Source organism: Panthera tigris, chromosome C1, assembly GCF_018350195.1.
Source record: "Panthera tigris isolate Pti1 chromosome C1, P.tigris_Pti1_mat1.1, whole genome shotgun sequence".
NCBI classification, from domain to species: Eukaryota; Metazoa; Chordata; class Mammalia; order Carnivora; family Felidae; genus Panthera; species Panthera tigris.
In genome coordinates this window covers 176,186,238-176,204,066 of record NC_056667.1, presented here as the reverse complement: position 1 = coordinate 176,204,066, position 17,829 = coordinate 176,186,238, and the positions used below count along the sequence as shown (strand labels likewise).

The 17,829-nt window shown below is 32.3% G+C and overlaps 1 protein-coding gene across 3 annotated transcripts in view; it reads right to left on the bottom strand.

Annotated features, from left to right (window-relative positions):
- Positions 1–17,829, bottom strand: part of GLS (glutaminase) — an 85,253-nt gene that overhangs the window by 58,045 nt on the left and 9,379 nt on the right. For all 3 annotated transcript variants that reach the window (XM_042994925.1, XM_042994926.1, XM_042994927.1), the window contains exons 2-6: positions 12,652–12,748; positions 12,169–12,290; positions 7,623–7,752; positions 6,865–6,944; positions 3,418–3,581 (exon numbers count right to left, since the gene is read on the bottom strand). In XM_042994925.1, coding sequence (XP_042850859.1) covers positions 3,418–3,581; positions 6,865–6,944; positions 7,623–7,752; positions 12,169–12,290; positions 12,652–12,748 — 593 coding nt within the window. The remainder of the gene's footprint in view (positions 1–3,417; positions 3,582–6,864; positions 6,945–7,622; positions 7,753–12,168; positions 12,291–12,651; positions 12,749–17,829) is intronic.

Below are 17,829 nucleotides of genomic sequence, written 5' to 3'. Positions count from 1 at the left end.
CCTACTTGTTTCCTTCTCCACTGTAGGGAGGAGGGGAGAGGTAAAAGGTTCCATTTAGAATTCTTAATTTAAAAATACTCATGACAGCAGAAATAAAACTTAAGCTAATTAATAAAAGCTATCAACTGAAGTAATGGCATATATTAGCTTGGTATAATGACAAAATGGTCATAGGCCGCATCTGAAATTTATGGACACTTTTAACTAGAAGGCACTAAAACTGCTTTAGTAAGTACTTATTCTTTCCAAAGGAAAAAAAACATGCAGAAAGTTCTTTTATATTACACTAGCAAAAGCTTTTCAAACTGCTAATCAAATATGAACCTTACAAAGATGAGGTTCATAACCGAGGCTAAGTCAAAGGTTGCTAATGCATATACTGAAGAACCTAAAAAGTATTAATTTCACAGTTCAATATGAATATTAATATTTTAAGTATTATACTAGAATTTTTAAGAACCATATAAAAATTAAAGTATATTCTATATATGGTTTAATCCCACACCACCCACTTACCCAAGCAACCAAACTTTGTTCTTTGTATATACAATTCAGTCCTGTCTTCCTCACGTAAATTAATTCAACTCCTCTTCTTTCTCAAATCCTCTACAATATAAACTAACATATACATTTTGTCTTCTGTCAATTACACACTTATAAAAGTCTTTTTTCTCCATGCATTAGATGTATGTAATTGTTACCCATATCCTTTAGTATTAGCTAGATAAGTTACTCAAGAACCCAGGTCCATTTACCCTCCACAGCTATTAATACAGGGGAAGAAGACTATATATGTATTTGTTGATTAATCTAATTTCTACTATAAGATAAAGACTTCACTAGGAGATGGTTGTTTCCAAAATTGGTATCTCCATCAAGTAACTTATTTCCTCAACTATAATGACAGAAAGTATCAACTAACTTTCCACCAGAGGACTAAAACATTTTTATGTTGTAAAACTACCAATATTACAAGAGTACTATAGGGCGCTTGTGTGGCTCAGTCAGTTGGGGGTCCAACTCTTGATTTTGGCTCAGGTCACGATCCCAGGGTTGTGGGACAGAGCCCTGTGTTGGGCTCCACGCCAAGCATGGAGCCTGCCTGGGATTCTCACACTCTCCCTGTGCCCCTCTCCCCTACTCATGCACTCTCTCTTTCTCGCTAAAATAAAAAAGAGTACTATAATTTCTTTATCCATTATATTCATATTACTCTTAACTTACTACAATCTTATAAAGTTAGGACAATATAAGTACATTTGTTTTATTTTTAATTTTATAATAATGCTAAATGCACAGACACACAGACACATAAGGCATATAATTTCACCATAAACCTACCACTGAAGTTTTAAATATGAAAAAGACCTATAATTGTTTTTTTGCTGAGGCTAGTTTTAAAACCAAAATTCTAGAGCACAGAACCTATGGAGAACTCAGCAAGAAGGGGAATAGTGAGGTCTTCACTTTCCCATTACTTGTAAGACTCTGGTATTGGCTCAGGTGGGAGGTACTAGCTTGGAAAAAGTCAAAGAATATCAAGGTAAAACCTCTTTTTAAACTTCATATTTCAATTATTATAAACCAGTGCTAAATTCCTGAGTTCTTGATTTTTTTCTTATAGATTACTATCAGTAAACTATAATTTTTAAAATCATAAATGTACAGAGCAAAAAAATATATTACTATAATGTTAAGTTCACTTACTCCATGCCCATTTTATTTATTTTTGTTTCCCAAATATGTCTTCACATTCAAATTCTTATATTTGCTCATTTCTATTCTTTAAATACCTCTCAAAATCAATCAATTCACCAGAACCACCTAGATTATTCTATTCTGGGGCGCCTGAGTGACTCAGTCGGTTGAGCATCCGACTTTGGCTCAGGTCATGATCTCACGGTCTGTGAGTTCGAGCCCCACTTCGGGCTCTGTGCTGACAGCTCAGAGGCTGGAGCCTGCTTCAGATTCTGTGTCTCCCTCTCTCTCTGACCCTCCCCCGTTCATGCTCTGTCTCTGTCTCAAAAATAAATAATAAACATTAAAAAAAAATTAGATTATTCTATTCTGACTTACATAGGAAAATATTAATTTTTCTTATAAAATGTTTAATCTTAATAGAAAAAAATATCAATTATTTCCATATTAAATCTGCATGTCAGTGAGTTTAATAGATAAATAAGGTACTTCTGCATATGATGTCCTTCCTGAAATTGTTAGTTTATGGTAATCTCCATAAAATCAAATGCAGCATCAAGACAGAAAGATTATGGTAAAGTAGGTAAGAAAATGTAGTAGCTCCAAAAAAAAAATAGAAAAGCACAAAGAAATATCATTCTTTTAACTTCATTAAAAAAATAAAACAATAATAAGTATAAGGCACATTTCATTTTGTACCCAGCACAAACAAAAAATACAAAAGAGTATTTCTCACAACCGTTATTGCAACACTGAATTCCTAACACATAATTCTTCAATTCTGTATTAACTCATCACACACAAGTGAGGAACCTGGTGGGGTGGGGCAGGTGGCTCACTCAGTCAGTTAAGCTTCTGACTCTTGATTTTGATTCAGGTCATGATCTCAAAGTTCATGAGTTCAAGCCCTGAGTTATGCTCTGTCCTGACAGTATGGAATCTTCATGGGATTCTCTCTCTCTCCCTCTCTCTGTCCCTCTCCCACTCACACACGCGCTCTCTCTCAAAATAAATGACTAAACTTAAAAAAAAAAAAACTTAGCATATGTCTGAAAGATTTAGCAACCAATACACAGGCTGGTGTTTAGATTTAAAACCTCTACCAGATCAAAAGTACTAAATAACTACCTTTGTCCTCCCACTTCCTTTTGAATTCCCATTAAGTAGTAAGACTTGTTAGTTATCCAACTATTTAATGCAAGATGGTTCTTTCAAATATTAAATGTTATGAAAGAGAAAAAAAGCACAATTATTCATTATGGGGCCACCATAAAAACTTGTTATGTTGGAAGTTTTCAAATACATATAATATAGAAATGTAGAAAGAATACAATAGAAACACCTTACAGTTAGCCTTAAGAATTACCAACATATAGTTATAATCACACCCAGCACTCCTAGCTATACTCACTGAATTATTTTAGAGCAAATCTCAGATACTGTGAGATTTTACTACAAGATATTCTCCTATACGTGTTTATGAAGTGAAGTCAAAACTTTACTCCCTGCTCTCATCTTCCCCTAGCTCACTTCCAGTGGTATGAGAAGCCTAAAATAACATTTTTAACAGTAGTAATATGGGTTTTACAGAAATTCCATGAGAAATGAACACAAAAATATTAATACTTTTAATTTTCTTCAAAAAAGCAAAAAAACAACTTCTTAGATTCAAATAGGAAAATGAGGTATTTCTTTTTCTAACTTTTATGTAATTCTTACCATCTTCATTTAAAAACAGTTTGTTGAATCTTAATCCACTTGGCTCTTTCCCAACATATCGATGCACATATTCTGTTCCAAGGTCATTAACAGCAATTGCATATTTCAAAGGTTTTACACAGGACTGAAGACAAAATGGAACTTTGGTATCTCCAATAGAATGCCTATTTAAAAGTAGATTTAAAAAATAATTAAAATCAACTGGAAAAATATCTAAATAACTGGAGTTATTTTTACGTTAATTCTAATTTACAAAGGTTTTCCCATAATTCAACCACAAGTTAACTTGGATATTAAAGAATAAATATAAATTTTAAGAAGAATGCTGCAAAATAGGCAAAAGCTTAAAACTATTCGGGTAATAGAATGGTTCAGAATTAGATAATAACTAAGTAATGTGAAAATTTTCCTGTGAGGGCAAGAGGGTATGGCCCTCCTTACTCCTACCTGTATTAAATCATACAAAATGAACTAGTCCTTTTAGAAATCAGTCACCACCTCTTCACTCATAGCTTTCATCATGACTACACCATGCTTATTAGTTTTTAAACAAAGTTCAGTTTGGATTCAACACCATTCTCTGAAACCTTGCCTGTAAATGCCTCATCCATATCTATGCACAATTCCAGCCCTGTTAAAAGAAATAGCATCCAGTTTTATAAACTGTGTTAGAGCTGGCATTAATGGCATCATTACCACCATTATCACTTCTAAACAACAGAAAAAGAAAGCTTTATGTTACCAAACTGGGATGCATATGAATACAGAATAGGTTAAACAATGGAAAACCTGTGACTGACCCTGTTATAATGTAAACTTCACAAGGGCAGAGATCTTTTGTTTTATTCACTGGTATCCCAGATGCCCTGAACTTTGCCCCAACACAGACCAGGCACTCATTCATTCAGAGTGAAACTCATTCATAGTGAAACTGGGTACTATTAATAACCACTCCTGGGCAAAAAAGGATTAGAGGAGACATCAGAGGGCAAAGAAACATCAGAGGGCCACCTCTCCTCTAAGTATATTATGGAATATAACTACACATGCATAGACAGCAGAAGTATATAATATTTTTCCTATGTTTATGAATAATTTCTAATTCAGACTCTAAGTCCAACTTGACAATCATTCTAAAACCTGACAAGAGCCTGTCTTATTACCTTTGGATTTAAAATACATATGTCTGTGGTGCCTGGGTAGCTCAGTCAATTGAGTGTCTGACTTCGCCGCAGGTCATGATCTCACAGCTCGTGAGTTCGAGTCCCAGATCGGGCTCTGTGTTGACAGCTCAGAGCCGGGAGCCTGTTGTGGACTCTGTCTCTCTCTCTCTCTCTCTCTCTCTCTCTCTCTCTCTCTGCCCCTTCCCCATTTGCTCTCTCAAAAATAAATTAAAAAAAAATTTTTTTTTAAATAAATAAAAATACATATGTTCTAGTCTGAAGTCAACTTTTACAATTATCCACATAAGAAAACTAAACTAAAAGAATCATCTTTACACACACAGAATCTTTAAGAAGAGAAAGAACAGGGGCGCCTGAGTAGCTCAGTCAGTTAAGTGTCCATCTCTCAATTTCAGCTCAGGCCATGATCTCACAGTTGTGAGATCAAGCCCCTCATCAGGCTCCACACTGAGCCTGGAGCCTGCTTAACATTCTCTCACCCTCCCCACTGCCCCTCCCACGCTCATGCACATGCATGAACACATGCCTGTTTGCTCTCTCACTCTTAAAAAACAGAGAAATCATGTGCAAGTGCAAGCTTTGTGTTATAATCATTTCCTCCAAACATAAAAATTCCTATTACACGATAACCATTTCCTCCAAATACAAAAACAGGACTATCACTCCAAACTAGAATTTGATCCATAAGAATAAAGCCATGTCTTCTCGTGTATTTGTGTCCTTTCATAGCACCCAACATTTAATTCAACACACAATGACTGTTTAACACATTTTACAGGTCCAGATTAGGATAAAAGCTTATCATAATGGAGGCAACAACAAACTAGAAGTTAAGAAACTTAGGTATTAGTTTCACCTCTGCCAATATTAGATAAACTGTGGGCCTCAGATACCTTAAAAATGAATGGGCTAAGCCATATATCTTTTTACTGTAAATACCTGAGAAAGAAAATTAGTAAAAAAATAAAAAGATCACTTAGAATGAAGGTACTTAAAAGATCAAAACTTAATAAATTGGAGGAAAAGCTATAACTGGGATATTATCTTAAAAAAGATGAGGCATTATAAGGCTAAATGACTTGTGGTTTTAACAGAACTTAGGACAAAATTACATCTCTGATGTAAATTCATCAAACTGTAAATATTTAGGGGTTGCACACCTTATTTTATGCAAATTACATTTAATTAAAAAAAAAATAATACCAGGCGCCTGAATGGCTCAGTCACTTAAGTGTCTGACTCTTGCTTTTGGCTCAAGTCATGATCTGAGGTTCATGGTTCAAGCCCTGCATTGGGCTCCATGGTGACAGAGCAGAGCCTGCCTGAAATTCTCTCTCCCTCTCTCAAAATAAATAAACTTAAAAAAATATTTTTATAAAGAAATACTACCTTAGTAAAAACTAAAACAAAAATAAAACACGAAGATTATAACTCTGAGCTAAGTCTTCAAATGAATTTAAAAAATTGATTTTTCTTTTTTGGCATAATTTTTCAGACTTGACAAAACTAAATTATAACACAATCATAAATCCCTATGACTGACTCACAGCATAATAAAAGGAGTCATTCTTGAAAAAATATTCCAGAACTTTATCAATTTTTCAAGGGCTTCACATAATTCATTGATTTTAAAACCAATCAGTCTCTTTGAAGTGCCTTCACCTCATTATCCTTTTTATAATTCTTCTATATCCTCATTTGTCAGTGGCTGTGCCTACAGTGTGAACACTTCCCAAAGATCACTTTCATGAACTCACAAGATTCTACAAGCTTGCAAATGACTCTTGACCTGGCAAATGATAGACGGAAATAAATTATTATCATTCCGTACGATCTTAACTATCATGCCACTCACATCAGGAGCATGAAGAACAAAGACAATAACAGACTGGGTAACTAATGTTAAGCTGAGAAATGGGAACAAATTTTATTAGTGGTCAGTTCCTTAGTGAAGAATTTCATGTTTTGACAAGTCTGCTTTTCCTAAGGAAACTGTAATTGCAGGTATTTGAACAATACAGACTCAAATAAGAAGGCTATAACTGTGAAAAAGATGAAACGCCTCATAAAATTTAGTTAAAGACTATTTCAGTTAAGCTTTTAGAAATTAAATTAAAATCTAAACTTATTTACATTATTGAATTTCTGTCATGTTAGGGCTAATTTCCATCATAGAAGGAAGATGTTCCTTTCTCCCTCATGCTCACTGTTATGCAAAATTTAAGGCTTAAAGTTGGTTTTTATGAATTTGAAATAAACTCACCTCTGTCCATCTACGGTACACACAGACACACCCCACAAATCAGGACTGAACTTGGCTAGCTGAGGAATATAATCCGCAACCTATACAAAATATCAGAACAAAATAACAGAATACAAGCAAATAGTATTTCTTCTACCAAAAAATTTATCTCAATTGTAGCCAGGCTATTTTATAGTACTCAGTGGCTTTGTGGTCTATCTTTTATAACAATATTCATAAAAACTAAAAGCAGAAGAGACTTGAGGATTATAGGTGAGATTTAACTGACTTCTCTCAGTCTCCGTCATCCTGTATGTTTTTCAATGCATTCTCTCTTTCTAGAAAAGCACAGTTTAAAAAAGAAACTAAGACTTGATTTTTTTTAAAGATAAACAGAATTTCTTTAATCAAAGTTATGATAGCAGGGTTTCATAGTATGACACAGAAAAAAATTAAAATAGAGAATTTTTAAAACTAGACACATTTAATGTTCGAGGATATCACATGTATAGAAATTCTTAATAAAGTTACTTTTTTATTAATTAAAGATTTACAGCCATTTCAATCATCTGAAAATGAAAAAGAATTCTTAAGATTTCTTTGTAGCCCAAAAACAAAGTTGAATAAAGTATTTTAAAAGAATTTAATCCAGCAGCTTCAACTTAAATTTCTTAATTAGCAAAACACAAGAAAACTCTACAACTTTAATTTCTATAACTCAAGTTGAGTGAATTTACTGAATAACTGGTTTAGGAAAATATTCACATCAAAAATGTTACCTTTCCTCCAGACTGCTTTTTAGCACTTTCAAATAACTCATCAATGTGAGAGGTAAAAGACATAAAGTCAGGAATGACAAACTTTCTTCTAAAGGCTTGTGTCAACAAAACAATGTTGCTTTGAACACATCTGTGGAATGTAAGAAAAAAATTAATTGACTGGGTGCCTTTCAAATACTAGTATACTTGGTGATAACAATATTAATTAGGAAAATATTTAAACAATAGAGAAATTCATCATTTCATACAACAAACTAAAATCCATAAAAATTATACTTTCTATATTATTTCCTTTCCTTCAAGCAGTCTTTCATGCAGTTGCTTGTAAGCTGTTGAACAAGTTAAATAAATAAATTAGATTGCCTAAAAACTGTGTCAAAGATTAAAATAGCAGAGCATTCCACCAGGTTAAATATCAAGAGCATCTAAAAGACAAGTTTCTTAAGTCTACCAGAGTTGATAAGCATTCAGCATGACATCTGATTAACAAAACTTGGACTTTAATATGTCATAGTTGAGACCCTGTTTATTTAACCAGTAAGTAACTTCATAAATACATCCTTTAGTTCCTATATAACTATTAGTAGTATTTCACAAAAAAACCTAAACTTTCTGTATTTTAACATATTTTACCTGAATTAGTTTGAAAAACCTGTATTTCTAAGCTAACAAGTGGAGATAAAATCAATCTTGTTTAGTCAGACTAGAATAAAATACTTATTCAAATGCTTGTATAAATATTATTTTAAATAAAATTATATATAAACTAGTATAGTAATTAACTTTTATTATATGAATTATGAAAAAAGTTAAATTGTATAAATCTATTCGCTATAAAATATATAGTACAACGTAGAATAAAAGGTCTCATTGTTAAAAACTATTTAAAAAGATGGGAGAGCATGACTTAAGCCAGAAAATTGATATATTACTATAACCTTAAAGAAGAGCTTTGTAAATAGGTTACAGTCAATCATATACTGTAAGCTAATCTTCTTAAGAGACTCTAAGTAACTCAGTAAGACAAAGTCGAACCACTGACTATGGGAAGTTATTTATATAACTGAATTCCTCACAGGTAAATGATATGATACCATATTAGCAGCTTCTTTGGCAAAAAAAAACACCCAAATTGTCAATTAAAAAAAAAAAGTCTCAAGTATTATTCATCTCTTCAACCCTGAAAACATCAACACTTTAAGAAAGATGATTTCCTCACTTAGGAGGTAAGAAAACTGTCCTGCAAGTAAATAACTTGCATTAATTCTAAATAAAGAAATTTTTATGACTCAATATTTTAATTAAAATTGTTCTCAATGAATCAATTAAAATTAAAAGCTAGATTTCACTTTTTTAACTATTAATAAAAATTCAGAGAATACAGTAGCTTTGTCAATACAAAATTAAAACACTGATTTAAAGTAATATTGGTTTTCCACTGATAAAGATGTGCCCCAATTACACCATGAAACAATTATAGTCCTAATTTCCATTACTAACCAATAGACATAGAAATAACTGACATCCCAGAGATAACATTTGCTTCAATAAACTTTGATAAAATTATTTTCTTATAGTTTCAATGTTAATCTAAAAATTAAGTGTGCTGATTTAATATTTAATGTTTTAAATAGCAATTCAATTTGTACATGAGACTTATAAGAAATATATACTAAAGAACACATTTCTCAGCAGAAAAAAGTTAAGACAATTCCTGGTCTTAAATCACTGTATCTGTATCAAACCTAAATCCTCATTTTTCAAGAAGTTATACATGAAGAAATATGAGGACTGCTGAACAAACTTAAATTATTAACCTACTACTAACTATTCAACTATTTAAAATCAATCAGCACTTTTAAAAGGAAGCTTTATAATTAACAAAACTGTACAGCCAGTGAAACTATCAGAAGGTACTGGTAAAGTTGTGGTGACTGACTTCACTGGTGAATTATTGTGGCCAACACTGGCAATCTTACCACTCAAAAGAGTATCTACTTCAAACTGATGAACATTAACAGGTACCAAGTGTTTTTCTTTGGAGTTATTTTAATATGGATGTCATGAATGGAACTAGAAAACTAGAAGTCCTATATAAAATGAATTCTGAGGAGAAGGGCTCATGCTTTTCAGCAAGTCACATCTTTCTCAAGCTTTGTTCAGTCTGCTCATCTGTAAACTGGGAATAATAATCATCTTCTTAAGTGTTTATGATTAACAACTGTAATTAACATGTTTTAGATAATATCTCACAATTTTTCATTAGTAAAATAACATAATGGATGTGACTTTTTAAAGGAAATCAAATATACAAATGCAAAAGACTACCATTCATTTTCCTCCAAAATAAAAAAGACCAAAAAATTATGACCACACATAAAAATAATTCTAATATTTATATGGTTAAAAATGCATAAATAAATAATGCATTTGTTTTCAATACAATTTTCCACTTCTAGTTTTAAGGATTATTAGCATTAAAAACAATTGATTATCTAGATGGGTACAGGCAGTCTCCAACTTTCAAATAGGTTATGCTCCAAACAGCATGCTTAGAACTCATTTTCCCATTTAAAAAAAAGCCATACATAATAGTTATTTCTCAGATTATCCTCAAAGGCTAAATATATTAATCAACAATGTTTTTTAGGTGAAAAATCAACACACTGACTTCAACCAAACCTATCTACCTTTATAAATTTCTCTGGGAAAATGAATTCCACCGTAACATCTCCTTCCCACCTGCATGGAGATGAGATAGTTTATTTAAGGCAAGAAATTTCTTTTGGAAAAAAAAAAAAAAAAAGAAAACCTCTCTGGACACCTTTCTAGGTGACCTGAAAAGGTTAATAGAGGTTTTGAATCACTTCATTCTAGGGATGAAAAGAGAAATCATTATGCCTTCAGACTGAGACTTTTTCCATTGCCTGCACATACACAGCACTAAGCATTTATCAAGTTGGGAACTGCCTATATTACAATCATCAACTTAAAAAAAAAAAAAGATTAGCATTAAAATCATTTTAAAGATTAGCATTAAAATAATGGTAATTGTTACTCTTTTATATAATTATGGGCAGAAAATTTTATGATTATGTTTCCTGGCTTCATAATCAGTAGATTTAAGTTACTTTTAATTTCATATAAACACAGCAACATGTTTATAAAGCACAAAAATTTTAAACAGTACTAAAAAGGTATAAAATACTGCTTTCATTTCAAATTCCAAAATAATTCCTCATACTTTTATCAACAGATCTCCCTACCATCTCTTTGACAACTTCATTCTCAGATATACCAAAACAATGCTTCAGAAGGCAACATAATCAAGAGTACTTTGCACAGTTTACAACACTAAAAATAAAATAATCCTTACTCCAAGACACAGCTAATAAATGATTTATTTCCTCCCCTGCACAAAGAAACATGTTTTGATGATTCAAAAAAAATTCCTAACACCAATTCCAACATGAACCTAAAATCTCTATAAGGTCAGCTGAGTTAACAGAATCAAGAATCTTGTAGTGAAAAGACAAGAATCCTAAACTGTTGGCAGTGCTTCACAGCATGCCAGGAAACTCTGAAGGAGTTTAAATACTTATACCTTCAAATGACTTAACACTCTCGGATATTTTCAGGAGATATCTAAGACAAATCATCTAGTCCCCAAAGAAAATAAAAGAAAAATAAATAAAAATACATATATACATACAAATAAACTTTCAAGGTAGACGCTGGAATTCTTTGGATCTACCTCAACCTAAGCCTATGGTCTGGAAAAAGCCAATGTGTTACAGTAGTGTTTACAGTTTTATACTGGTTTTTACCTAACTCTTAGTAGTTTAAAATACCGTTTACCTCTTTGGGATCCATTATAAACATGCTATCTTTTAAATCTTTAAGAAATCAGACAAATTGGAGGAACATATTAATGAAGAGAAATAGTAAACAAATAGGCAAAACCAGGAAAATCAAAATAAACATGCTCATTCAACCAAATCAAGGCATTAATCTCCAAAGTGTTCTTTAGTTTTTAAATATTTTGAAGGAAATGAAAATAGTCCAAAGCCTAGGTATTAATATGTCTGAAGAGAGGAGAGAAACAGACAATGGGGATATGTGAATCTAAGGAATACATGCTGTCTGAAGCCTTCTCATTTTATGTCATCTAAATCACCTTGTAGGAAAGAAACAGAGACCATATTGAAAACGCCTGCAAGACATGCATATGAATTGGAGATCAATTTAAGCTGTGACAAGACAGAGTGTGCTCTATTCAAACTGAATGCAATCTCCAGATAACTGGAAACTGGAAACATCCATGCCTACACCATAGAGCAATTTCAAAGAAAGTCTACCCTTAGCCCGTGTATTATAGAACCTATGTGCACCATGTTCTTCAAACAATTGATGTTTATAAATCTCCCCCCTTATTTTTTTTAGTTACACAGGAAGCACTGGCCTTCAAAGATGCAATTTTGTTTTAAAAGAAAAATCACCATATAGCATAGCAAATCACCATTAAAGGTTTGGCAGAAATTTTTACTTTTTAAAAAGATCTTTGTCTAGCATGACACCATCTGATGTTGTTTGAAGAGTTAATCTTAACATATCCATACACTCTTTCAACCTGGGATCAGACGTTCGCAATCCTGTAGATTTGAGTGCCTGTTTTTAAAAAAATAAGAGTTTGTAAATACATAGTGCAAATAATGTATATGCTTATTCCAACTACAAGTTTTTATTCCTGTATATAAAAACTCCTACCCAGAACCTGAATATGTATATGGGCATTTTAGGGTCACTATTACCCACTTTCTGGACAAGTTTCTCATTGTTTCTTTCATTTTCTTTCACTGATTACCTTGAAATGAGCATGATGAAAATTTGAAAACATAATAAGAGAAACAGTGTCAGTCAGAATCTACAGGTCAGATGATCTTTAAGACTACATTTCAATATTCCTGTATTATGGATTCAGTATTACTGATTTTCAAAAAGTTTAAAATAGAAGAATACAAAAACTTACTGTAATAAATTTATGAACAGGTATTTTCTCTTGTCCTTCTGCAATTGTATAGAACAGCAAATCTTCCAAGCTAGGTAACAGACCCTGTTTTATTTTACTAAAGGGGAAAAAAGAAAACAAAATTAATCCTTGTGAGAACATTCTAATGGATTTTAGGTATATCGTTATTAAATCATCATTGAATCAAACTACATCTGAGCTGATCTCATCAAGACTGTCCTGAGAAATGCTAATTTACCAAAACTCCAACCAGTATTACTGAAACCACACTGAAAAAGTAAAAAATGATTTATTAACGAATATAAACATTTTTAATCTCAGGTTTTAAAATCCTGATTACCATTTCTGGTACTACTAATGCCTACACATCTGTTACGGTGATACCTTCCTGTACAGCCTAATACAACCCCAATCCTAATTATAGAGCTCAGCCAATGTTCAGGCAAGAGTCAACACTTTATTCTGTGTTCTTTAAATATGATGACTATATTTATGTATTACTAGAATAGTTACCCTGATTGTAAAATCTGGGGGAGACGGCAATTACATACTGGACAGTATGTATACCAGTTTTTGAATCCTAGCTGTAATACTTACTAGCTGAGTCACCTTGGATAAATTAAAGAACCTTTCTATGGTTTAGTTTCCTCATCTGAGAGGAGATAATAGCATCTACCTCACCAGATTGTTGTGAGGATCAGCTGACTTGGTACATTCAATACATTTAGAATGCTGACTGGCAGAGAATAAGGACTCAACTGATGGTAGTTGTAGTTAATATTTCTAAAGTGATCTTGGCTTACATATACAGACCAAATGCCACAAAAATCACAAAGATTGTTAGAATAAAAATTTCTTTTTACCATAAAAGGACACCATAATCTTAATAAACTAGTATAAAGTGCAGTAATTAACCACACATTTAAACAAGAAAGGAATTTTTTTCCTATCCACTGAAAAGCTTTCAACTAAACAAATTATAATGAACTTATTTAATGCTTTTTTTTTTAGCTCTGAAACCACAACACATTTCAATATTCTGAACATCAATGACTATCATAAGTATTACAGTGATGTTATAAGACTTACAGATCTAAGGTAAACAAATCCCCTCCCCATCTATCAGTATTTTTTAAAACAGGAAGGGGAAATACATACAGTGTGTGTTTGTGTGTGTGTGTGTGTGTGTGTGTGTGTAAAATATTATGGAAAAGACTTTATATTTCAAGAAAGTAAGAGAAAAAATTAAAGAGAAAGAAAGGATGGAATACTCGTTTTCTTAATTTCAGAACAATTTTGGACTAGCCATAGGTTTCATGGGAAAATTGTACACATTATTTTTATAAAATAAACTCACAGAACATAGGTCTGTATAAAATTGTGTTTTTATACTGTTAAAAAGAGTTTTCTAGATATTCTATCTAAATATTTACTGAATTACCCAAAGATTACTTAATAGTCCTATACGTCAGTAAAACCACATGTATTTATTTCCTAATATAATTACTTTCCAATTACTAGTGGGTCCATATATTTCTATCTTAAAAGACAACAGAATATAGAGCTGGTTCACAGAACATGAACAGCTATACTCGCACGTATAAAATTTCTCCTAAAAGAAACATTAGTATTGGTATTAATATCATTTATACTTGCTTTCAAAGCTGTTACACCAACTTTTAGTTTTTAAAGTAAACCTTAAAATGTATCAATTTCATGCTAAAGTCTTTAAAAACTAACACATAAGATTACCACAATTTAAAGACATATCCTGGAAAAATAAATTTATATATATATATATATATATATATATATATATATATATATATATATATATATATAAAATGAAACAGGGTTCAAATAGTTCAAGAAGTTTCCCAAGACTGCACCGTGGCAGAGATGGATTTAGAACCCATTTCTCTGAATCCAGAGTCCATATTTTTCACCACTACAGTATGCTGGCTCTCAAACTTACTACCTAGTTATTATTCTCATAAGGTACAATTTTTCTAGGTCTTACTCTGATCCAAAATCATTAAACAGCATTCAACAATACTGATGACCTAATATTTAAAGAAAAAGTGAGTCAGCCATCAAAACATCAGTGGAAAATAACATACCAATTATTTACATAAAATGGTTTGTCAAATAAACTTTAGATAGTGGTAGTTTGTCACTTTAAAAAACTGCAGAATAAGCTTTCTATGTATTTACCACACCAGTAAATGGTATTTGCTTTGCCTAAAAGCTAAGTAAATAGCATAAAATATACACTTCTTTACCTTATGGTACAGAGCACAAAAAAATTTAAATGACCATGTTATTGTCAGAGCTAGCAAAAAAAGTAAATATTTACTTGCTTTTGGACAAGAGACTAATTTTTATCCATTGAGGAGAGATTTAAGTCATCTCTAAAAAATATGCTCACAGAATAAATGGGTCAAAATTGATAAAAAGAATACTACCTATCTCAGCATTTAAAATCTCAGACTCTGATCTGAGAAGGTGTTAGCTTCAACACTCTGGTGAACAAATAAATGAAAAGATTCTCTCCAACTTTCAAACAGGTGGAAATTACTCCAAAGATCTTTCTTGATATTACCCCCTTTTCTCTCCCCAAATTTAATATGGATTTGTGGCAACACGTCACAGTAATGTATTTTGCTATGAAAATTTTAAAGCTAAAAAGTATATTTTAAGCATATAGTAACCAGGAGATCCTTGAGGAGTATTTAAATTTTAATGACAAAAAAACCCACTAGATTGTAGGAGGCTTTCAAATCATTACAACTACTGAGAAACCCAAGTGAACCCTCCAGATTCCCTGGGGAAAAATATAAAATGGTCATGACACTCAGCAACTAAAATAGAACACATATAGAAGATTAGTAAATCCAGATAAATCCTTGTTTCATACTTTTTTATTCCTTCCCTTTCATTTTCCCTCACTTCCTTTCTAATTACTGTCCTTAAGATCCTTTCACCATCATTTTGTGACTTCATTTACCCATTGCTTCCTCTATTTTACCCTCACAAAATACCTGCCTAAAACACAGAAATCATTCTTTAAGAAAACAAAAAAAAAAAAAGCCATATATTTAACTGGCATCTAGGACATGTACAGCATTATGTTAGTTGTTGCTTACAGTCTAAATTGAAAAAAAGAAGACATACATAATGAGTAATTACAAGAAAGGGACAATGAGATACACTCTGAAAAATTACTTCACTATGGACTAATAAGGTAAAGCTTTTTTAGAAGACATGGAATTTGAGCTACACTTGAAAGATGGGTAGGAGTTGAAAACATGGCAACAGAAAGGGATTCCCAGCAAAGGAAACAGAATGACCAAGACAATGAAGGTAAGCATTCACTGGGTGTTTACAAGGAACAGTAAACTGGGAGAGCATAAGATATATGAATTAGGGTGGCTGTTTCTATTTATGAGCTGTTAAAATACCTAATTTTCACGGCTGAGAGAGATCTATATAAATTAAATAATAAATGAGGAGACCACCTCCTAAAAATTTACATATGGTGTTTAAATTCAGGGCCAATTTCTGCAACATAAAACGAGGTACTTTGTTTACTGATCAACCAGTTACCCAATACCGAAGGACAATTTAAGCTCCTCCGTCTGGTATTCAGTTCTCTATATATGGCTTTGTACTATCTATTCTTAACTTATCACTTTTAATTAACTAGATTCATGAATCTGTAAATAAATCCTATCTTACCTTTATTTTTTAATCCATATAAGTCTTCTGTTTATAATCCTCCTTTTCCTAATCCTTTAAGGTATCAATCATCATTTCAATCATTATACAGGGCTTTCCCCAACCAGATTTTCTATACTCTTTTTAGCACTCCCTGGCTGTATCACTAAGTTTTGTACTTTTCTTATACAGCCTATGTAAAGATGAATAAAATAAGGATGCTGTCTAGGAGAGCCAAGACTATGGCAAGTACTAGGATATAAGGGTAAAAAATGTATTAGGAAGGGGTGCCTAGGTTAAGCATCCAACTTTGGCTCAGGTCATGATCTCACTGTTCATGGGTTCAAGCCCCACGTCAGGCTCTGTGCTGACAGTTCAGAGCCTGGAGCCTGCTTCAGATTCTGTCTCTCTCTCTCTCTGTCCCTCCCCCGCTCATCCTCTGTCTCTCTCTCTGTCTCAAAAATAAACATTTAAAAAAAATTTTTTTAAATAAAAAATAAAAGTATTAGGAAGTACAAAGTAAGCATTCAACTGTGCCTTGACAGGTGGGAGAAATTAAGGAAGTATAACATAATTAGGAGCAACACTGCAAACTCTCCCTCATAGTTTAAAATCTTAAAAGTTAAAAAACTCTAGTATCAAATGAAAGGTGGAAAAGGAAAATCATCAAGTCTTTAAGAACTGCAAAATGAGAAGGAAAAAAATTGAAACGAATTATATTTAGTCTTATTTTGTTAAATAATATTTCATATTACCTGACTTCTCCAAACTATAAACCTTCAAGGCTGGCATATTACCTTCCTTAATATTTTTTTGCAGGGGTCAAGCCCATGGAACTCAAACACCTAGTATAGCATGGTAAACCTATCAGAAAGTCAGGAACTTTTTTTCCCCAACTAAGTTTAAAAAAAAAAAGCTCCACTAACAATACAAAAAAACACTTTGAATGTTTTTACTTATTTCATTTTAAAACAATGATCTTTAAAAAAAAGTGTTTTTATATTGGTTTATCATTCTGAATTTAAAGTGAGCTGGCTGACAGTAAGTTCAGACTCACAGAGAACAGGTGGTATTTATCAGAGGGGAGAGGGGTTGGGAGGTGGGGGCCAAAAAGGGGGAAAGGATTAAGAAATACAAACTTCTAGTTCTAAAATAAGCTATTAGGATGTAATATATAGCATAGGGAACACCGTCAGTAATATTTATCAACACCGTATGGTGACAGGTGGTAACTAGCCTTAATGTAATCAGTTCCCAATGCATATAAATGTGGACTCCCTATGTTGTACACATGGAACCCATATAATATGGTATGCTAATTACACCTCAATAAAAATTAATTAAGTAAGCATATGGGGTTGAAAGTTCAACTGATGGGGGCTGACCATATACATCATAAGTCTGACAAAGTGATGAATTCTGCTTATTCTCCAAGTCATTCTGCCCCAAGTCTAATTATTG